Source organism: Aythya ferina (genome assembly GCF_964211825.1).
Source record: "Aythya ferina genome assembly, chromosome: 16".
NCBI lineage: Eukaryota > Metazoa > Chordata > Aves > Anseriformes > Anatidae > Aythya > Aythya ferina.
The window spans coordinates 14824092-14840874 of record NC_140315.1 but is presented as its reverse complement, the minus strand read 5'-3'; the positions used below and the strand labels follow the sequence as shown (position 1 = coordinate 14840874).

At 37.0% G+C, this 16783-nt stretch overlaps 1 protein-coding gene across 9 annotated transcripts in view; it reads left to right on the top strand.

The window, feature by feature from the left end:
* ZMYND8 (zinc finger MYND-type containing 8) overlaps positions 1-14337 on the top strand; it is an 80287-nt gene extending 65950 nt beyond the window's left edge. For 6 of the 9 annotated variants that reach the window (XM_084537845.1, XM_084537849.1, XM_084537844.1 and 3 more), the window contains 8 exons: positions 68-571; positions 2766-3140; positions 5203-5393; positions 6291-6371; positions 6946-7024; positions 7466-7705; positions 7874-8031; positions 12734-14337. In XM_084537845.1, coding sequence (XP_084393971.1) covers positions 68-571; positions 2766-3140; positions 5203-5393; positions 6291-6371; positions 6946-7024; positions 7466-7705; positions 7874-8031; positions 12734-12835 — 1730 coding nt within the window. In that variant the 3' untranslated portion in view covers positions 12836-14337. Of the gene's footprint in view, positions 1-67; positions 572-2765; positions 3141-5202; positions 5394-6290; positions 6372-6945; positions 7025-7465; positions 7706-7873; positions 8032-8398; positions 8720-9513; positions 9604-12733 lie in introns of those variants that run through there. The other 3 variants (XR_014698520.1, XM_084537851.1, XM_084537850.1) reach the window with 3 other exon arrangements.
* Positions 14338-16783: the final 2446 nt, after the last annotated feature.

Below are 16783 nucleotides of genomic sequence, written 5' to 3'. Positions count from 1 at the left end.
CTTTTTTTTTTGGTAATGCCAGTCAGTCTGATATCACCATGGAATGTACTTTCCTTCCCACAATTAGGAATAAATGAAATATCTGAAGCTGTTTATACTGCAGTAGAACACAGTGACTCTGAAGATTCTGAAAAATCTGACACCAGTGACAGTGAATATAGTGATGAGGATCAGAAATCAAAGAATGATCAAGAAGATGGAGAGGATAAGGAAGGTACAAGGAGTGACAAAGAATCAATGAGCTTGAAAAAAAAACCTAAGCCCCCAGCACAGAATGAAGACAAGGAGGAACTTAAAAGCACAAGTCCAGAAGTGGAGAAAACAGATGACCCAGTCAAAGAAAAGGCAATTACCGACACTGAAAAAGAATTTTCTGAAAAGGGAAAAAGTTTGCAACATCCTGCAAAAGAAAAACTGAAAGGTAAAGATGAGACAGACTCTCCAACTGTGCATCTAGGACTGGACTCTGATTCCGAGAGTGAACTTGTCATCGATCTCGGAGATGATCATTGTGGGCGTGAAGGACGGAAAAACAAGAAAGAATCTAAAGAACCTCCTCCTAAACAAGATGGTAGGATGAAATTCTCTTTTTTCTTTACTGTAGGGCTGTTGCTGAAGTTAGAACTGTTAGCTCTATTTTTGCATTAAGATGCTAAAAATATCCATACTAAAACAATTTTTATGAATGATTTTTCATTCTTTATGTCTATGAAGGAAGGTTTTCAGTCACCATTATAATTTCTGGTTTAAATAAATTTAAACCACAAATTTAGAATTTTTTTTTTTTGCTGTGTTAATGAGTTCCATCTGAAACTACATTTCTGTAGACATCCCAAAATCACAGCTGTAGAAGTAGGTGGAATTTTTCAAACATACAAATTTCATAAGGTCCCATTAAAATCAATGCTTAAAGGCAATAGAAACTTCTGTTTGCTTTTGCAGGGGGTAAAAGGGATCTCTAGACCTTTAAGAAAGTGAGTTTGTCAGTTTTCTTAGTGTTTTGGTCATGTGAGGGAGAATGGTACTTACTCCTCTAGCCACTGGATTTTGAAAATAAAGTAATATGTTTCAGGTGAGCTGAGGGACAGTAAATGAGTTATTCGACAAATGGTAAATTGTCAGTAAGAGAGGACAGTGGTAAATCATGAGAACTAATACACCATTGCTGATTCAAGCCAAACTCTACACCTGGTAACTCATGTCTAGCAAGTGATGCCATTTTTCTTATATAGATACAAGTTAAATTTAAAAGAAGTTAACTGTAATATTTTTGCTGATTTCAGAACTGTGTTGGGCACAACACAAAGTGATATTCATATTTATTTACTTGATTTGGAAGGATTTTCTCAGCTTCAGTGGTTCAGTGATGAGGGAGAGCTGAATAGACAGAGCAAAGCCTGACCATATATTGCCCTGTTTCATTGACTGTGTATAAGTCCTGAGTGAATATCGTATTTCAAATGTGGATAATTTCTTCTCATATTCCTTCTCATTGAATGAGGATTTCATATGTTTAGTGTTATCTTACATATTATTTGTTGGAGCTAAGGAATTCCTGTTTGTTTGTTTTTTTTTCTTTGACTTGACAAGCACAGATAACAGTGGGGTATTATATTTCAGCTTTTGACCATTTTTTACAGTATCTATTTAAGAACTTCTGTTTAAGGTCTATCTGTAAACAGTTGTACTTTGCCAATGAAACACATGAAAAGATACCAGATGCTTTTAGATACCAATTGTTTGCTGAGTTGGTTGTCTGAAAGTTATTTGTCTTCTACTGTTTGTCAGAAGAGGACATATTAAAGTAACATCAGTTATACCAAGAAAATGTGTGTAAGAACATCCATGCATTTAGCTCACCAGCAACCCCAGTGAAGAGATTTTTTTGATAAATCGTAACATTTCCCTGTCAAGGTGCATAGCAAGAGAATAGGATCTGCTATGTGGAACAATCAGCTGTGAACTCTGGGATGACAGGTTTAAGTGGTAATCCAGAAACTGTCTAACAAATGCGAACCTTTCTTCCAGAGAGGTCAGGCTGCTTTTCTGGGTTCTGTACTTCTTGTTTTGTTTTTGTCAATAGCTGGTGCTTCTCAATTGCCACCAATTTCAACTAGACTGAAATGAGTTTACTTGTAGAATATCAATATGTTGACAATTGAGTGATCAGAAGCAGACAGAATGGGTTATGAAAGGCCTGACTAACCTGATCTCCTCCTATGAGAAGATGATTTTCAGTAGATGAGGGAAAGGCTGTGGATGTTGTTTACCTGGATTTTAGTAAAGTTTTTGACACTGCTTCCCCCAGTATTCTCCAGGAAAAACTGACTGCTCAGGGCTTGGAGAGGCGAACAGTTTGCTGGATGAAGAACTGCCTGGGTGGATGGGCTCAAAGAGGCCTAGGGAACGGAGTTCAGTCCAGTTGGTGGCTGGTCACCAGTGGTGTCCCCCAGGGCTCGGTCTTGGGGCCAGATGGTCAGACTTTGGCATGAGCTGCCCAGGGACATGGTGGAGTCCCCATCCCTGGAGGTATTTAAGAGACTTGGATGTGGCGCTAAGGGACATGGGATTTGGTAGGTCAGGTTGACAGTTGGACTTGGTGGTCTTGAAGTTCTTTTCCAACCTAGGTGATTCTATAATTACCTTTGGAGGAAAATAATTCAAAGTAGTCTGGAAGGTGCATATGACTCTTCTAAAAATTAGCTGTAAAATTATGGGTCAGATTTGCTGGTGAAAAGCTGACATTAAGTTTTATGTTTGTTTAGTCGTAGGTAAAACTCCACCTTCTTCCAGTGCAAGCACCCAGCCTCTACCAGAAACTCCAGTTCTTACCCGCTCTGCAGCCCAGACTCCACCAGCTGGTGTGACAGCAACTACCAGCACTACTTCTACTGTTAGTGCTCCATCTGCAGCCACTGGAAGCCCTGTGAAAAAGCAGAGGCCTCTGCTGCCTAAGGAAACAGCCCCTGCTGTGCAGCGAGTAGTGTGGAATTCTTCAAATAAATTTCAGACATCTTCTCAAAAATGGCACATGCAGAAGATGCAGAGACAGCAGCAACAGCAGCAGAACCAACAGTCTCAGTCACAGCAACCTCAGTCCTCTCAAGGCACAAGATACCAGACAAGACAAGCAGTTAAAGGTATACACTTTCTAACTCAATGTGCCCATGATGCCATAATTCCCCAGTAGTGATCTCAGTGGTCCAACGCTGCCTAACCAGGAATTCTTCCATATAAACAAAATCTCAAAGTCTGGTTCTACTCTAAGTGACTTTAAAATACAACAACTTACTCACCATACCTGCTCTTTCTGGTGTGTATTTAGAGACATGTCTCCTTACTTGAATGACAAAACATTTGCGCATGTATCTGTAAAATATTTTTGCCATTCTTAGCTGTCACAGATTTGAGAGAGTAAACAGAAATATTTTCTGGATTACGTGATTAAATCATCAACTCTATTCCAGTTGCACAATTACCACCACCACTATCTCAGTATCTGCAAACTGGATCCAATTTTATCTGTCAAGAAGCTGGTTTGTAGAGGTTTTTTTTTCATACAGTAATTTGTTAACAATGAAATTACCCAGGTTGCATTTGTCTTTGAAATCCCTGTTGATGGGAAGAATCAACTCTTAATAGGACTCTGATGCCAGTTCACTGAGCAAACAGTCTGTCATGTTACAGTGTTTTCACAACTGTTTTCTTACCATCCTTTTGCCAGAGGTTTCTGTAATAGTAGGTGCATGGTTATGTAAGCTAGCACCTCAACTACTTCAGTTCAAAGAACAGCAGCTTTATGCAAATCTAGCTTTATTTGTAGTTTCAGATTAACCAGCTGAACTATTTTCAGGTGTGCTAGATACATTCAGATATATTCTCCATTCTGCTAATGCTACTAGCAAGCCAGTAATTTCTTACATAAGAGAGGCTTACATATCATACACATACAAACATTTACCGGAGTGACATTTCCCTGCTCCCAAACTGTTTTGTGACTCATTCAAGAAGTGATGAAGTGTTATTTTTCTGCTTATAGACTGCACAAATTGGTACAGAAATATTCAGTGAGAGAAATAAAGGGGAAACTTGGTGTTTTATTTTTATAGTCATGCCTTAGTATGAGCTCAATAACATGGACTAAACTTTGAGTGTTCAGCCCGTGAGTGTGTTTTATCAACATACTATTGAGTGCATCACAGCTATATTCTGTCTTATGTATTATATGCTAGAAATATCACATTAAAACATTCTCAAATATATAGCTTTTTGTACGTACTGAAATGACATAAAAATAGTGCCTAGGGATAATTTGAAGAACTATTGTATTTCATTAATTTGTGTTTTGAAGATATCAGCAACTGAGACATCTTTATAATGTGAATCGCTTAAAGAGTTGTCTAAAAAAATTAAGGCAGTTGAGTCATTAGGGATGTAAAGGTGAAAGGTATTTGCTCTTATTTTTGAATTACCAACTGTTTTAAAATTATTTGAAATATTGAGCAAGGATGAGAAAGTTTTTCCTGTTTGAGTTAACTCAAGACTTTCTTCCTGTTTAATTCTCTGAAGAAATTCTTTACTTTAATGAGTTAATCTCATGTTGCATTCCTTGCTCTGCACCCAGCCAATGGCTGAGCTTGAGCTGGATGTATGTATATTAAAGACATCACAACTCAAAACTAATGATAATTAGTAGCATTAGTAAAAAAAAAAAAAAAAAAAAAAAAAAAAAAGAATGCAAATAACACCAGAAAGTGAGACTGAAACAGACCGTCTTCAACAGTATCTCACTAAACCTTGTTTAGAAAACAAAAAATAAAAAAAACTTCGTTAGTATGTTTCCAAATGGTGACAAATGAAAACGTCAAAGACTAAGTTATGCTTATACATATGCTATTAGTTGGGAGTTCTGCAAATTGAGAGGTTAGGAAATGCTAAGGGAGACTTTTGCATTGGCCAGTCTAAACTTGTAAGATTTGAAGTTGTTTGCTATGTTACCTTTAAGCCTTGTTAATAATGTATCAGTTCAGTGACTGGGCACTGTATAATCTGTTGATTAAATAGCACCATTGTATAAGTAAGACAAATCTTGGAAATGGTTAGGTGCGTATATTTAATAAACATTAAAATTAGAAAAAGTTTGCCTATGCATTTTCATAATCGTTTGTGATTGATGATCTGATGTACCTTTTCTTACCATAGCTGTGCAGCAGAAAGAGATCACCCAGAGCACTTCCACATCAACCATAACCTTGGTTACAAGTACTCAACCGATTTCTATGGTTACAAGTTCTGGATCTGCAAATACACTTTCTTCCTCAGTTAATACAGACTTGCCAATTGCAACAGCTTCAGCTGATGTGGCTGCAGATATTGCTAAATATACTAGCAAAGTAAGTTCTTGGATAGGATTTTCTTGTAAGTTTTGTCATGAAATGAACTTTCAGATATCTAAATTTTTTATACTGTGAAATAAAAACTTTATTGTGAAATTAATAATTGTTATTATATGTTGTATACTCATTCTGCTGGGTAGAAACAGCTAGACTTTGATGACAGTGCTGAACCATCATTGTGCAACTGGCTGAATGCTGCCATTCTAAGCCAGAGTTCTTTGTACAATATCCTCTAGCTGTCCAGGTACTTCAGACTCTTTGGCTCTCATGTTCCCCATTGCTTCTTTTGGTTACACTGCGTTCAGTTTTGGCCTGTTCTTGGTAAAGGTGTAGATAGTCCCATAGCATCATATTTACAGTAAACATTAACATTTCATTATCTGTATTTAGTAACACACAAAAATGTAGCTTTGTTTTAAAACACAAATATTAAAAGCATAAGAATTAATCTTGACTATCAACTTTCAATGTGGTCAACTTTCATATGGTCTTGGTAGGATTGTCAGTGGTAAGCAATGTCAGTAAATGCCTTTTTTTCCTCTTTTTTTTTTCTTTTTTTTTTTTCTTAATTTTTTAATTTGTCTTTTCTCCCAAACTCAGTTATATTTTTTGTTTGTAACTGACTTCAATAGCAATGTCTTGGTAATTAGAAGGTCAAGCTGTTCACCAATTCAGGACAATTAAAAAAATCAGACTCCTGATGAATAATGTTGTCTTCTACCTTCTAAAATAGTCCTTTAAAAGTAGATCCAGGAAAACATATATATATACAGCTATGTGACCTTGATAGTAATAGAACTTCATATTAGAGTGGTTACAATGAATTACAATGAAAAGTAAGCTGGTATCTATTAAAAATGTATATCAACTTTTTTTTTGATTTTTGTCTTTCAGATGATGGATGCCATCAAAGGAACAATGACTGAAATTTATAATGATCTTTCAAAAAATACCACTGGAAGTACAATAGCTGAGGTTAGTGTAAGATTAAAAAACAAAAACAAACAAACAAAACAAAACTGCTTCTATTTAACTTTGAAAGTTGTGAAAATAAATAACTTTATTTCACATGGTATAAAAATATCATATAATCATATAGTACTGTATAGCTATTCCTATAATACATTATATGTGAATGCTATCTAGAGATCATATTTTTTTTGCTGTTATAGAAGTAATGATTAGTGTGGTAGAGAAAAACACAGAAAAAATATCAGTTGGGCTCTATAAGATAAGCAGAAAGATCACCAGTAAATACAAGCAAAACTGAGGAACAGATTTTTGATTCTGGTAGGGAAATTAGAGACTCAACTAATTTTAGATGGGAGTCCAAATTTAATAAAAGTGCTTTTTGTTTTCAAACAGTCCTGCACTTTTTATGGTAAGAAAATCTAGCAAGCAAATAGAACACTTTCCTCATGTTAATAAAAAGGAGCCTTAATGTAAGTGATGATCAAGCTCTTTGTTATGGGCATGTTTTTCTGTATAATAGTTATGTATTCACTGCACCCTGTTTATTACTACTAAGTATTAACTTTTTAATATTTAGATTCGGCGTTTGAGGATTGAGATAGAAAAACTTCAATGGTTACATCAACAGGAACTCTCAGAAATGAAGCATAATCTAGGTATGAAAGTGACAGTTCAAAATCTTGTGTCTATCTTTTGTCCCAAATAGAAAATTTAAATGCCAGAAGTATACATTGTCTTCATCATATGATACTACAAATTAGCCCTGTAAAGGATAGAATACCTTATGGAATGTGCTGTGTTGATGTCAGTGGATGCCATTTCAATCCATACACAAAGTACTTTTGTCTGTGCATACCTGTAAATAACAGGTGTTCAGTCCTCTGAGACAAATTTAGGCTACAGAGGGCTTTTGATAGGACAGAAAAATTGCTTTTTTTTAATGCATCATTGGATAATCCCTCTTCAAGAGATATTTTATGCTGATTACTTCATAGTAACTAAGTAGGAAGCTAGCAAATGTTGCTCCAAGTTTTCAAGAAGGGTCTTGCTGTTGGAGGGGGGAACAGAAAATTCATCTTTCTTTGTATTTTGATCAGAACTGACAATGGCTGAAATGCGTCAGAGTCTAGAACAAGAAAGAGATCGTTTGATTGCTGAGGTGAAGAAGCAGCTGGAAATGGAAAAGCAGCAAGCGGTGGATGAAACTAAGAAGAAGCAGTGGTGTGCCAACTGCAAGAAAGAGGCCATCTTTTACTGCTGTTGGAATACTAGCTACTGCGACTATCCCTGCCAACAAGCTCACTGGCCTGAGCATATGAAATCTTGCACACAGTCAGGTAATCTTACTCTGGGTTGCATCTTTGTAGCTGAGGGAGTTAGGGTGGGTGTAATACACAGTGACTCAGTATTCCTCATTTACATGCGTGCAGATGTGCCTATGAAGAGTGAGTGATTGTGGACCGGCACACATGAGTAGTGGCTATTCTTTTCTTCTTTTCCTTTAGCTACTGCAACACAGCAAGAAACTGATAATGAAATTAGCACAGAAACATTAAATAAAACATCACAGCCCAGTTCAAGTGTGCAGCCTACACCCACAGAAACAGCCAGCACCCCCAAGGAGAAGGAAGTTTCATCTGATAAAAGCAAAGAGAGTGTTACAGTGAGTATCATTATGGTCACTTCAAACTAAAATAGTATGTAAGATTCCTCTGAAACCTACCCCTAAAGGCTTCCCTGGATCAGCCAGGAATTTGTAACCATTTGCGTATTTCAAACAGCATGATTTGGGGAGTAAGATAGGGAGTTGTGGTTTGTTTGGTTGTTGTTGTTGTTGTTGTTGTTTTTTGTTTTGTTTTGTTTTGTTTTGTTTTGTTTGTTTTTTGTTTTTCCTTCATCTCGGCAAAATACCTCCTTCTGTCCTCTGGGAACACCCTTTCCCCTTCACTCATTCCCAATAAAACCTTGTGTTGGCTTGACTCATCCTTCCAGCCAAGGGGGACTGGACCTCTTTCTCTCTCTCTCTCCAGGACCCATCAGTGTAGCTTCTGGTCTGGATCTTTCGATACAAGTTGCCTTCTGATAAGCAATACTGACTGCAGCACTTCCAAGCCCTTCTTGCCTGGGGGTTCAGAGGCCAAGCTCAAGACCTGCATTCAAATCAACTTGCTTTATCACAACAGACTGCCACTAGGGTACCACAATGTTCCATAACACTGATACAACAGTTCACCTGGATCTACAGTTAACGGAGCAGTGTGCAGTTATGAAATCCTCCATAGCATCTACTCTGATAGTATTCAGTAGGCAAGGATGAGCAAATGCTCTAATAAAAGGGACTTAACATTGCATATATAGAAAATGTTTATAGAGAAGATTTTGCTTTATAGGTAGGACTTGACTATTAGCAATTTCAGTACCGTTTTTCTTCTGCCCTTGCAAGATTTATTAAATGAAAAATTTTATGGGGGGGCTGATCCTTCAAACCCTTACACATGATCCCCTACATCCGTAGGAGCCTTGTTGTATTTTAAAATATTAAAAGCAAACTAATTTTGTAGTATTGTGATTCCAGCATGATGTCTCACTGAGATAGTCCTCTAGAATTGGGAAGCATAGTAAACTAGAGAGCTGTGTTCATTTCTTGACACTTTTGCTACTACAGTCTGATGTTAGATCTTTGGGCTTGACATGTCATCTAAGGGATTAACTTGGGAAACATTTAAAGAGGGGAAAAAGGATGTGCTGTTCCACCTGAATTCTTTGGGGAAGTTAGTTGAACTTTGGCTCAGTTGAAGTTCGTACGTATTGTCTGTGGCAGCACAACCATTGTATTACTGGAGAAATATGGGATGGGAGAAAATCAATTACCTAAAACTTTCGCCAGGGAATATTCCAGTTATACTAATCTGGAATTGCTTTCACATAGGTGTTCTACCTGAAACATCATGCTGTATACATTGATCATGTTCATAATTTGAATTTTGTTTTATTAACAAAGAAGTAACCTGTGAATTCATTAAGATACAAATTTTTAACACGAACAAAACATCCAACATAAATTTCATATTATAATAATTATGACTAGGTGGAATTTATGTAAAAGCTGAGACTTTTACTGAGGTTACCTGTGCTGTCTCTGCAGATAGCAACAGGTGTGACAAGCAACCAGCCTATAAAACTGGTCCAGGTACCGCAGACCACCACCTATATTCCAACTACTCAACCCACAATTGTAAGTACAATATCATCATTTAAAGTCTGCAGTAGTACTGTTCCTGGCATTAAAATTGCTCAGTATTTTTGGGGGGTTGTCTCCGTACACTGTTCTATCAAGATATGAATTCACTGGTGTAGTCTCAACTTGCAGTGCAAAATGTCCTATTTTGCTGTGCAACATTCCACCCTATCATTTCATCCATTGATTATTACAAAGGTTGAGAAGCTCTCAATAAGAACAGCTAAGGCACTGAGGACAGTCAGACTTCAATTTTTCCTTATTGTGTTAGTTATTTGTCCGTTTCATGTATATACTTGAAAACAACATCAATGTAAATATAGAGAATTCATTTAAAATATCTTTTTGTCTATGGCATCCTAAAGAGATTTAATGAATTCTGAGCTATGCTTGATATTCCTGTGACATCTCAGTAACTCTGGAAAAAAAATATGCATTCAGCAGTAGTGTATCTCCCATGCAGTATTGCACATTAGCGTTATGAAATTATGAGAAATAGCATTGTGTTCAGACCTGTTTTTTTCCACTGAAAACTTTACCAAGGACACTTGAATACCCTAGTATCAGTCACCGGAGATGGGACAGAAGTGAGTTTGCTTTTTTGGGATTTTGCACACCATACTATCACATTCTTTCAACTTGTGGTGTTCTGCGGTGTTCACTTCAGAGTCAGCACGGCAGCTGAGCTGACGTTCTTACCAAAAGAGAAATGCTGATACTGCACTGGTAACTGAACTGCATGCCTTGTCTCAGTGGGGGTTCAGCAGAGAAGCCCATGTTTGGGTAACTTCAGTTCATTTTCTGCCTGAAGTTAGATAATTTAAATTCATTTTCATCCTGTGACTGTGACGCCTGGTTTGCTAAGTTATTCTGTCTTTCTCTCTCTCTGTGTACACACAGACATGCATGCACCTTCCCCCTCCAGCTGCAGCATACCACACGTGTGCATTGGAATATATGCACCTCCACACATACACGTGTTTCATAGCCATCATGCTCCACACAAAAAATGTATCGCTTATAGTGGCTGTCATGACTTGTCACATTCCTAAGCATTTTTACTCAACTCATTTCATCTCAACTGAGAGCACTGTGCACCTTTGCAGGATTGGCATGAAGTTACTTGGACTGAATTCCCATAACAAGGTTTTGTGTGCGTTAAAGTCAAACGCGAAACATCAGTGAAGTTAGGTTCTTTTGTGAATAGCTGAGAGGTTCTAAGATCATAAAGTGGTTTCGTGTAATATTCAGAAAATGGCAGTTACCTTCATCAGTTTTCTGTAAAACAAAGTGTATTGACTTATGTAAAGCATAAGTGGAACATCTGAAGGTTTCAACCTTTATTTCTGCATGTTTAAAACTTTGTACACGTATATGCATTAGTCTTGCACAGCTACAGACACCTCTGTATTCTAACAATTGCACGTGCAATTTAAATAATTTTAAACCTTAGTGCATGTTTAATATGTATACAAAATGTACATATGTGAAAAGGTGGCAGAGGTGGAGAATTTACCTCTCAGGGAATGATCCTAACACATTTAAGGAGTCTTGCACATTCCATTCACTCTAAAAACTGAAACTTTTTTTTTTCATTTGTGTAAGTGTGTATATTTATAAGACAACTGTGGCAACCTTAATTTCCCCGCCTATACAACTAACGGTGACTTACACAATGGCTTCTTTAGGGTTCAATTTGCACTTTGTTTCCAACTAGGAACTTCTCCCCTCTGAACAACTTCCAGTATATCTTCTGGGTACCATTTCCATTGAACTTTCTTTACACATCTGAAATCACTGTAAAATGACAAAAATCTTGAATTTATTTAGAAAGTTGGTTTCATTTTGGTTTTTATTCTTTCTGCTGTTAAATATTGTAAAAATTTGAACTCATCATCTTTGCATTCCAGGGAATGGAATGAGTAGGCTTCTGGAAGGCATAGACTTTGTCGCAAAGGAGCTGATAAACACTCTAGGCTGTAATCCATCTCAGTAGGGATATTAACAATCTTTGGTGAATACCATTAAGACACTAATGTGATTTCTTAAAACAATGTGGGGAGACATTGGGTTTCAGTGAACTTGTATTTCTTCTTCTGTGTTCTCTCTGGAACTTTACACTAACAGTAAGGGGAAGACCTGGGCATCCCTTTCAGATTTCTCAGATTCTCACTTCTTGTTTCTTCCACTAAATATTGTGAACTGAAATGGATGCATTTGTTTGATCACCAGTTGTCCATCACTGGAATTGTATCAAAACATACTTGCAATTTGTATGTTACAGACATTTCTAAACTTTCTCACGTTTTTGTAGGAAAGGTAAGATAAAGGCTTAAGATTCAATAAATCCTTTTCCAGATCTTCCAGAGTGATGTGACCGTTACGAGATTGTTTAACATTCTTGTGCCTTTGTCTCTGCATCTGTAGAATCAATTACCACCCATAGAGATGTCCTGAAACTACATTTGTTAAGATTTATAGATCATGATCTGTATGATGGAAGTGAAAAATTTATTCTATATTAGTATTTTTACAGGGAGTATAAGACAGTTCCCAGTAATCCTGATGTTTTTGTTATCTATTTGTGTAAAAGTTAAGTACTTTTTTTGTTCAAATGGATGCTCTTTATTCTCTTTTGTGTAGACTGAATGCATGGGGGAGTTCCTCTTGGGGAAAAAAAAAAAAAAAAAAAGTAATGTGTAACAGGAATATACTTATAAACAAGGGTATTTTTGTACTCCGGTTTGATTCATCAAAACGTTTTTCAAATGACAAAGGATTTTCTTAGCCCTTTTTCGTCTCCCCATGTATTAATTTGGGGAAAATATGTAACTGGACGTAGTAACTTTGAAAACCTAATTCTCCTAGCATAGTACATTACCTATAAGAACAACTGTCCCTGTAATTATGAAGTAGTAATAATACAGTAAAAAACTCTTGGCTCTAGGAAAGTAATATACTACTTTCTGCCTTGGAATAAGGTGACATTGTGGTAATAAAGGTTTTAATTCTTGCACAAAATTGGAACTTGTTCTGGATTTTCCCTGGAAAATAAATCTCTATTTCTGTGGTCATGTTTATATGACCTTTAACATAACAATATGTTTCTCTTGGTTTTAATTCACAGACCATTCCTGTAGTGGTAAGTCCTTCTGCTGGGACAGTGGCAATGAGAACTGGAGTTCAGTATGTTCAGACCACAATGCCAGTCCAAGTACGAAGAGTCTAACTGCTAACAAGAAGTCCATACAATTGTTGGAAAAAATAAATCTAATAGAAATGTGAAAAATAAACACAGTTCTTTGGATTAACCTCAAAGGTTCAGACTTTAGCTTTGTATATGTGTACAAAGCATTAACTACACTACATTAATGTAAAGCATTAGCGCTGGCTTAGAAAAGCTGAGGACAGGTAAGATCTGTGTTAAATCTATGCTTCTTTTGTAAATAATGTACAATTTGTGGATGTCATTAAAGTTAGAGTACCATCTCATTTTTATATTTGTATTGACTTTAACTTATAAAGAGTGTTTGAAGTTGGAAAAAGAAAGGTTTAAAATAGCCTTATCACAAGCTAACACTGAAAACTGGTCTCAGAAATTCACAGTTATGCATCAAATAACGTAATCAGGAGAATCTGAGCAACTTGATTTGCATTTGGATTGAAAACAATTTCTGCACTTTGAAACTCTTGTAGAATTTTTTGTTGAGCAACCAAATGATGAAGGGTATCTTTTTTTCTGTTAATTGTATTAGGCGAATTATGACATTTCCAATCTGTGGACCTGAAATACATATTTACATTGCTTTTTACAGTGACCAGACTGTTAAAATTGTTTACAAGAGACAAGTTGAAAATTCAGCCTAATATCAGGAAAGTTTGAAAGTGTAATATCAGCTGGTTGGTAGCATTATTTCTTATCACTAATATCAAAGATGAGAAAGGGTTTTGGTTTTGGCTTTCCTGTGCTTCACAGTTCAGTTTTATTTTCTTCTTCCTCTTCTTCTTCTTCTTTTTCCTCTTCTTCTTCTTCTTCTTCTTCTTCCTTTTTAATCCTCTAAAAAGGACTTTGAAAAGTTTTCAAATGGAACAAGAGCTAGATGTGGAGAAAAACATGGATCAGGAAACATGGGCAAAGGACTTTTGATGCTGGGCCAGAGCATGTATTATTTATATGATGGAATTTATGTTTTTATGTAAGCATGAAACAGTACAGTATGAGAGAAAGTAACCCATGAAAATGCTGTCTGTTACACTTATACTGTAGTACCATTTTGTATGTTGTGTAAAACGAAAGCATTGAACAAAGCAAAGGTGATGTATGTATATGAGAAAATTAATTGTATGATATCATTCCAGTACATTCTGTTGTACATTTTAGTCATGTTGATTTCTCCCATTGTTTATAAAAGAATGCGGTTTGTACAGTCTCCAGCTAGTACCCATATTAGAGGGAAAAAAGTATTAGAAGAAAAAAGCGAGAACAGAATTATTCGTGAATTGCAGTTGTGTCAAAAATAGCCTAGCTGGCCTTATTTGTGAAGCATAATTGCTTTTAGCATATGGAAGTATTTTTTCACATTTTCTTTGTATAAAATTTGTATTAAACTTAAATATCTTTTTTGAAAATTGTGTTTCTTTGTGACTAAGACAGGTGACACGCGATATGCTTTGGGTTTCTCCAATTTTTCAAGAAACTTCACACTTTTTTATTAAACAGTTTTAGAAAAATGTTTTGTGTTCCTGAATTTCCAGTTCATTCAGTCTGGATGAATGCTCATTTCTGCACAGTCTCCAGATCATAGCTAATTTTGCTTATGTTGTGATTTTCTGCCTCAGCAATGTGGGACCTTTGAATTCAAGACTGTCAGATTTGAGAAAAAACAAAGCAGTGTTGACAGTCTGTAAGTAACAGTCCACGTATGTAAAGACTCATTTTAATAGCAGCTATGGTCCAGTGCTTGATTTGTAACATTTATTCATCTGTTGCATTGGGGCAGGACACAAAGGATTGATCGCATAGCTTGTCAGGTATGCTTGTGAGTTGAGGTGGGGACTTCCATGACAAGTCCTGCTGTAGTCCTCTGGGGCATGAAGTAGGGCAAGACTGCTATGTGCCTCTGTTAAAAGAACCAGAGGGAGCTGAAATAGCTAATTGTAAAATCTTACTATGACTATTCTTTTAAAGTTCCTACTCCTGTAGGTATTTTGTTACATGCATTTGTAAAATCAAACAACGTTCCCAGTGTTCCTGTTTAAAGAAAAGCACAAATCTTGCAAGCTTGAAATGATGTTTTGGCCTGCCCCATGTAGTTTGAATGTTGGATTAATAATGTTGGGATCTCTGAAGCCTCTATTTCAGTGATCATCGTTATTATTTATTTTTATTTTAATGGGCGTTTCTTTTTTCTTTCCTCATATGGGATAATAGGTGACCAAATCCCAGTGAGGACTTGTTATCGGGCCAGTGTATCAAGGTATCATCTTAGATGTTCTGGTGACTGGTGTCCTCCCCTCATTTTAGCTGGTTATGTTATGAAGTTCATCAGTTTTCTGATGATTTTATCTAAAGTGAGGGAAGAACACATCTCTGGCTTGGACATACCAGAGGAGATGACACTGATGTGATATGAATTTAAAAGATTGGCTGTAACTTTATTTAATACAAATTCAAATGTCATGACCGGGCTTAAGCTGCATTTATCACTTGTGTATGGAGTACCTCCTACCGCTAATGAGTGTGTCTCTTACGTAGGAGCCAAGCTTGGGAAAGATCAGTGGGCTGGGCCTGCAACTTTAACTTTTCTGACTGTTTATCTGTTGCAGAACCTAATTCAGTCCTGGCTTGAAGACAGCAGACTCCTTAGTTTGGAGTCTGGAGGGGCTGCCCTTGGGTTGTCTGGCTGCAGAGGGCAATGCCAGTGATTAGGTGTTGAGTTGCTGGGGGCAAGGGATAGTGTAAATAATGGGAAGCCTTTCTGGCTATATATCATTTTGGGACAACTTGCCTTCACTATTCAGCTACAGGCAATGGATATCCCTCAGGTTTTCCATCTTGTGTTATAGCCTACTAGGAGATATGGGCATATTACTACTGATTCCTTAAGTTTTGGGGAGAAAATTAACTTTTCTTAGTTTGAACTTAGAAATCTCTATACTCTTCTTGCATTATCTCTTGGGCCTTCAGGAGGAAGAGATGGACACGGGAGTTCCTTAACTGGGCCAGTCATCTCTGAAGCTTTACCAAGAGATGGCAATGTGTTCCTAGCTTTACCACACCTTCAGGAGCCCTGCACTGGTCAGAACGTGCTAATACAGCATTCAGGCTGCTCTGAGGTTTTGCTTTAGTCCCCCAGGTGGTATGATGTGGATGGAGTTTACTATAGCAAAGTTTCCTAATAGAAACCTGATGTTAGTATATGGGTGTGACGAGCAGACAGATGAAGTTGAATCAATGCCATGCAGCTGTAACTGCCGTGGTGGCAACAGCCTGGCTCTGGCAGCTCTGGCTGGAGAAGAGGGAGCTTTGTGGGCTAGCTAAGAATGCAGGGTTTAAGAATTTGCCATCAGTTGTGCTGTCACCTTCCTGTGCTGGTGCTTGGTGAATTAGGTTTTCAGTGCTTAAATCATGGAAAAGTGGTTATAGAGCAGAGGAACATGGAGCAAACAACAGCAACACAGCTCTTCTAGAGCCAAAGGCTCCAAGTTTCTCATCCTCTACAGTAGTGATGTGTCAGTTCAGAAGGGGTGCTGTAGGCTCCACTAGTCATGCTCAGTCTAAGCTTATCTATAACCAACTGAAATTCTTTACAGAGAGGTGGATCCATGCCACCAAAGTCCCTCTGAATAACCCTTTCTTTGTGTGAATTACAGAGGATAGTTTTTAAAAACAATTGTACAGTTGCAGCTTAATTGAAGGCATTTAAAAACCTTGCTAAGCCAAGATTCTGTTAAGCAGCTTTTTAAGATTTTGTCTAGAGGAAGCTTATAGCAGAGCCTAGCTGCCATCATGTGGAAAAACGCGAGAACTGCAAGGAAAAAAAAAGTACAGGAAATTAGCCAAGTAATGACATGTTCTTCCATCTCCAATAACAAGGTACATTTTTGCAACAACTTCCATTACAGTTTTTTGGTTGTTTGACAAAATGCTATTTTGTTATTGCATCTGAATTATTCA